The sequence below is a fragment of the Schistocerca serialis genome, chromosome 1 (assembly GCF_023864345.2).
Source record: "Schistocerca serialis cubense isolate TAMUIC-IGC-003099 chromosome 1, iqSchSeri2.2, whole genome shotgun sequence".
In the NCBI taxonomy this organism is placed as follows: Eukaryota; Metazoa; Arthropoda; class Insecta; order Orthoptera; family Acrididae; genus Schistocerca; species Schistocerca serialis.
Window position 1 is genome coordinate 1,030,399,420 of NC_064638.1, and position 6,000 is coordinate 1,030,405,419.

The window sequence follows — 6,000 nt, forward strand, 5'->3', positions numbered from 1 at the left end:
TATTGGTTTTCGAAAGTGTGTTAGATGTATGGTGATTCTGGATGTGCTTCATAAATTGGTGAAGAGTAAGGGGGTATGTATAGATCTGTACTTATTTTTTGTTGATTTACATTTTTCATGCTTCTACAGAGTGGTTGGGGTGTGTTCCCTAACACACACTGACTCACTGTCTGATGTTCACTTGTTCTGCCATTTTATTCTGTGTGTTCTGGATGGGAATTACGAATTGTGCACTGTAAATGGGTTCTGGTGGGGAGGGAGGCATATGTGTGTGTGTGTGTGCGTATGTTTGTGTGTATGTGTGTCTGTGTGAGCTTCTGTTACTTCTTTTAGAGCTGAGAGTAGGGTTCCATTGCAGGGTATTGCTTTACGTGTATGGTAATTTTTTTCTGTTGAAATTATGTCTCTTGACTTGTGTTTCATGCCCACGTGTTCATCAGCAAATGTAGAATGAACGCTGTTACTCTTAAGTTCCCTTCTGTTTTCAGTTTACCTGATATTGAAATTTTCTGCATGTTGTCCAATATAAACTGAGCTGCAGTCTTGACATGTAAGTGGATCGATTCCAGATGTGTTGTGTCAGTGTTGGTTGTCCTCAGTTTCTTTTGTGTATAGTTGTTTTTTTATGTAAGCTATTTTCAGTCCTTGTTTATTGAATATAATGCCAATACTATGGGCTGTTTTGTTGTTGTAGGTGAGTGGTGCCATTTGTGTACTGTTGTAGATATCTTTAGTTCAGATGTGTTGTGTTCGTTTGTGTTCTCTGTGTTTATGTTCCGTGTGTCTGTGGTTGTGTGTTGTTATTGATCTGTGTGTTGCTACGTGTTGGGTATGTCTTTCATTTCAGAAAGCACGTCAGAGCTAAGACAACCACAGGCACATAACACTGAGAAACCCTGATTAGTTACGGATGGCAAATTGGAGAAAAATAATAATTGTACCGTAAATGTCAGACAGCCACTTGAATATCAGTATGAACCCACTGGAGATGAAGAAATTTCTCTGAAACATGTTTGGGTATTCAAACAAGAAGAATTGTGTTTGCTCAAGGCAGAACCAAATTTCCATATTATACATTAGGGAGCAAATGCAGAAAAGTATAGAGCTTCAGCCACAAGACTATTGGTTATGTTATTCGAGTAGTTACTCTTTTTCTTGCCACTTCCAATGGTTTTCTACACCTGTTACTGAGCAGATTACATTTAATACTTACACATGTTCTCTCCCACCTTTAACTAGGAAACCATGTCATCTGCAAATCCTCGTAGCTTAGATTGTTTTACTATAAAGATTATATTCATGTTAAAGATCGTACTTGTCTTTTGTCTATATGCAACTCCTGATTTAGTCAAGAGCAGAAGTTAAGCTGTTACTACTGTATTGAGCAGAACATCATCACTGCATTTAACTTGTTAAAAATGTTTTTTATTTTGTTTTGCCCGGCACTTGTGTTTGAGATTCGGCGTGCAGATGTACCTTTGTTGCTCGAAGTTCTGTAGATTTTTTTAGTAAGGAACTTTGTGATAGGACACGTTGGGACACAGCCTAATAATGATTCACGTGAATTTTCAAATTTGAGATTGAAATATATAATCTCAGTAGAGCTTATTAATATGTAAAATAGCATTTACTTCAATGTATAAAAGAACAGTCTACTAGAAGAGGTCAGTGAATATGTCTACCTTGGCAGATTATAAATATGAAGGGAGACATAAGGCCAGAAATCTATCGACGCATCAAGCTTGGCTGGCAAGCATTTGGGAAGAATTCAAAAGTATTCAGATCAAAAATGCCAGTAAATTTGAAGAAAGAAGTATTTGATCAATGCATTCTTCCTGTGATGACGTATGGCTGTGAGACATGGACACTGAACTCATTTACAAAAGGGAAACTTAGGACAGCACAGAGAGCCATGGAGCGATCAATGCAAGGCTATACAAGAAAGGACAGGAAAAGGGCAGATGACATTCGGTCTGTGACGAAGGTTAATGACATCTTAGAGAGAGTAGGTTCCTTGAAATGGCAGTGGGCTGGCCACGTCGCAAGAAGAAAAGACAACAGATGGACGAAGCTAGTACTGGAGTGGAGTCCGAGAGAGCACCGGAGGCCTAGAGGAAGACCACCAGACAGATGGGACAGAGACATCAAGAAGATCGCTGGTAACGCCTGGCAGAGAACTGCCCATGACCGTCCCACTTGGAGAAGACTGCTGAAACCCTACCTGAATCCACGACTCGAAGAGGCCACATCATTTAATGATTGAATTGGCTGATGATGGTGATAAAAGAACACCTTGTACTTAGTGTCCATACTATTTTATTCAATATCAAATCCAAACTAAAATTATTTCTCTGTTCGAAGACACCATAAAGTTTAGTTCTCTGTCCAGACATTTAAAATGTGTATTTTGTTCTAAAATATTCGTCTAACGAAGAACATGAGTTTAATTTCTTCCGTGAATCTTTGAACCACCTCGGATTGCAGTGTATTAACATGGTGCCTTTCATTATTGTCAGCAAGATGCCTTTCATTATTGTTCTCTTTTATAACTTATTTCGCGGTAACAACATGTGGGAAACCCAACTTTTTCTTTCCTTTTATTTTAATTCTTCTAATATTTCAAATTTCTTACTAAACTGAGACACGATACATTTCTGGTTCACTGGCCTTTAACTTTTAATAAAGGTGTATTAGTCCATTATTGCGCTATCATCTTACTTGAGTTGCGCAGTTAATACTCTTTTAGACTTTTGTATTTAGTGTGAGTCCTTTAAAGTTATTACTCACTGTTCTCTCTGGTGTCCAATAAATTGTTACTCTTTTAGACTTTTGTATTTAGTGTGAGTCCTTTAAAGTTATTACTCACTGTTGTCTCTGGTGTCCAATAAATTGTATGTTTGTTAATGGTATATCCAAGAAATGAAAAGCATCACTCACGTTCGTTCATAGACGTAATGAAACTTAAAATGGGATGTTTTTTTGGAACGACTGATTGATAACCATCTATCACAATGATCCTATAGTTTTCAGCACAGGATTTACATCAGAACAATGCATTTGTTGAAAGTTACTGTAGTTTCTGTAAACAGGTGGAAAGCTGATGATTTTTATTTTTCATTCCAAATATTTCTTGTGCAACTGGTAACTCTACACAGTTTTGGGCCGTGACTACAAGAGGCTAATCTTTTAATGATTTTTCTGTTTTCTTTTGCTTTACAGATCCTGAGATAGTCAAAATACTGGAACGGAGAAAGCAAAGCAAGAAGACTAAAAAAATTCTAAAGAAGGACATACGTATCGTATGATCGTGACCAGTGGCCTAAAATTATTTGAAGTGTGCTGAAGAGCCACTACTGCCAAATAAATTGCCATATATTCGTTATACATATATATAAATGTATTTAACATTTCTTTCAAATACTCTGACAACGCGTATGACGCGTGAAATGACTGTACCAGACATAATTTTTATAGAGACTTTTTGTACTATTGCCAAATAAATATAAATGGTTTTCTTTTTATAATGGATGAATTCATCTCTGATTAGCACTAGCAACAAAGACAACGACAATTTTGTCCTTGTTGTTCGTTTTTGTGCTTATACAAGAAGCGGCAGACTTCCAATGATTTGTTCTGGCAAGGAACGTCATTTTCGATTCTGACCCTGTTTAGTTTTTGTGAAAAATCGCAAGTAATTCATTGGGTAGGATTCCATATTAAACTGTTAATTCCCTTGTAAATTCCTGGATGAACTGGTCAGAGGAAGACAAACACATAGCACTTCTGATGGAATCATGTCTACTGAAGCGCTATAGTTGATGGCCGGTTTATTTTTTATGTTCAGTTTGAGAAACGTGCGCAGGGACAAAAAATTCCCTTGTAAATTCCTGGATGAACTGGTCAGAGGAAGACAAACACATAGCACTTCTGATGGAATCATGTCTACTGAAGCGCTATAGTTGATGGCCGGTTCATTTTTTATGTTCAGTTTGAGAAACGTGCGCAGGGACAAAAAATGGTTCAAATAGCTCTGAGCACTATGGGACTTAACTTCTGAGGTCATCAGTCCCGTAGAACTTAGAACTACTTAAATCTAACTAACCTAAGGACATCACACACATCCATGCCCGAGGCAGGATTCGAACCTGCGACAGTAGCGGTTGCGCCGTTCAAGACTGTAGCGTCTAGAATCGAAAAGTTTGCATTTCAAATACATTTCTACTAGCAGTAAGTAAGATAATATTTCACACAGAAGCAGGAGCGCACACATGTTTTCCTCTCAATAAGAGCAAGAAATTTTCCCCTTATTTGTGATTCAGAAAATGTGAAGTCTGCTCATCATCAAATATATTTCAATATTTAACCTTTTCTTGCCATTTACGTTATTTTCTGTTGGTCCCATCACAAGCCCTATTCCCTCAATAAATTTTCCTGCCACTAAAATTGTTAGAAGACGTAAAAACAAGTTTTAATGTTTATTTTTCATACAATTTACAGCTCATACAGTGAACACAATTGGATTTAAATTAAAAGTTCGGAAAAATGGCATTCAGCTCTATAAAACTGGTCATCTTTAATTTCATTGCAGTGAAAGCTTTGTTGAACGCACCTAACAATAGCGTTATACAATTACGTTGTTTAGTAACCGCGAAAGGTTGTGTCAAGTGATTTATAAGCAGAACATCGGTTTATGGTCTGTTGCCCGGCCATGGATTTTAAACTGCAATAATATACGCTAGAACATCCCCGCGAAGATTTTCTATTATAGTGTCCTGTTAGTATTGCTATAATCCAGTTAGGGTACGTGGGCCTCTGTTTCGAAATTCTTGTTTTGACAATCCAAATGCATTGTACTGAGGTGACAAAAGTCATGGGATACCTTCTAATAACGTGACGGATCTCCTTTTCTCCGCGTAGTGCGGTAACTCGATGCGGCATGAACTTAACAAGTCGCTGGAGTCCCTGCAGAAATAGTGAGCCCTGCTGCCTCGGTAGCCCTCCATAATTGCGAAAATGTTGCCGGCGCAGGATACTGTGCACGAACTGACCTCTCGATTATGTCCCATAAATATTCGATGGGATTCACGTCGGGTGATCTGGGTAGCCAGACCATTCGCTTGAACTGTTCAGAAAGTTCTTCAAACCAATCGTGAACGACTGAGACCTGGTGATGGGGCGCTTTGTCGTCCATAAAAATTCTATTGTTGTTTGGGAAAATGACGTCCATAAATCCATAAATGGATGCAAATGGTCTCCAAGTACCCGAAGATCCAGAGGGTCCAGTCCATTCCATGTAAAGGAATGTGCCTTGGCATCATGGGTCCATGGGTTCGTAGGGTTTGCGCCACAGTCGAACCCTACCATCAGCTTTTACCAACTGAAGTCGGGACTCATCTGACCAGGCAGTGGTTTTCCGTCGTCTAGGGCCTAAACGATATCGCCACGAGCCCAGGAGAGGAGCTGCTGGCTATGTCATTCTGTTTGCAAACGCACTCGGGTAGGTCGTCTGCTGCCATAGCCCTTTAACCCCAAATTTCGCCACACTGTCCTCGCGGAAAACTTCGTCGTGTGCTCCACATTGATTCCTGCGGTTATTTCACGCAAGACTGCTTGTCTGTTAGCACTGACTACTTTACGCAAACGCCACTGCTCTCTGTTGTTAAGTGTAGGCCGTCGGCCACTGCGTTGTTAATGCCTGAAATTTGGTATTCTTGACAACCCTTTGGAACTCAGGAAATTGAATCCTCAAACGACTTCCGAAATGGAATGTCTCGTGCGTGTATTTCCACCCACCACTCCGCATTGAAAGTCTGTTAATTGCCGTCGTGCGGACAAAATCACGTCGGAAAGCTTTTCATACGAGTCACCCGAGCCCAAAGACAGCTACGCCAGGGGGCTGCTATTTTATGTCATGTGTACGTGATACTACCGCCACTATATATGTGCATGTTGCTATCTTATTACTTTTGTCACCTCAGAGTATATTATGCTATTCGTGGA

The 6,000-nt window shown here is 39.4% G+C and overlaps 1 protein-coding gene across 1 annotated transcript in view; it reads left to right on the forward strand.

The window, feature by feature from the left end:
* Window positions 1-3,524, forward strand: part of LOC126413955 (protein unc-13 homolog 4B-like) — a 176,763-nt gene extending 173,239 nt beyond the window's left edge. Inside the window, exon 12 of the mRNA XM_050083307.1 lies at window positions 3,220-3,524. Within this exon, the coding sequence (XP_049939264.1) occupies window positions 3,220-3,305 (86 nt within the window). The 3' untranslated portion in view covers window positions 3,306-3,524. The remainder of the gene's footprint in view (window positions 1-3,219) is intronic.
* Window positions 3,525-6,000: the final 2,476 nt, after the last annotated feature.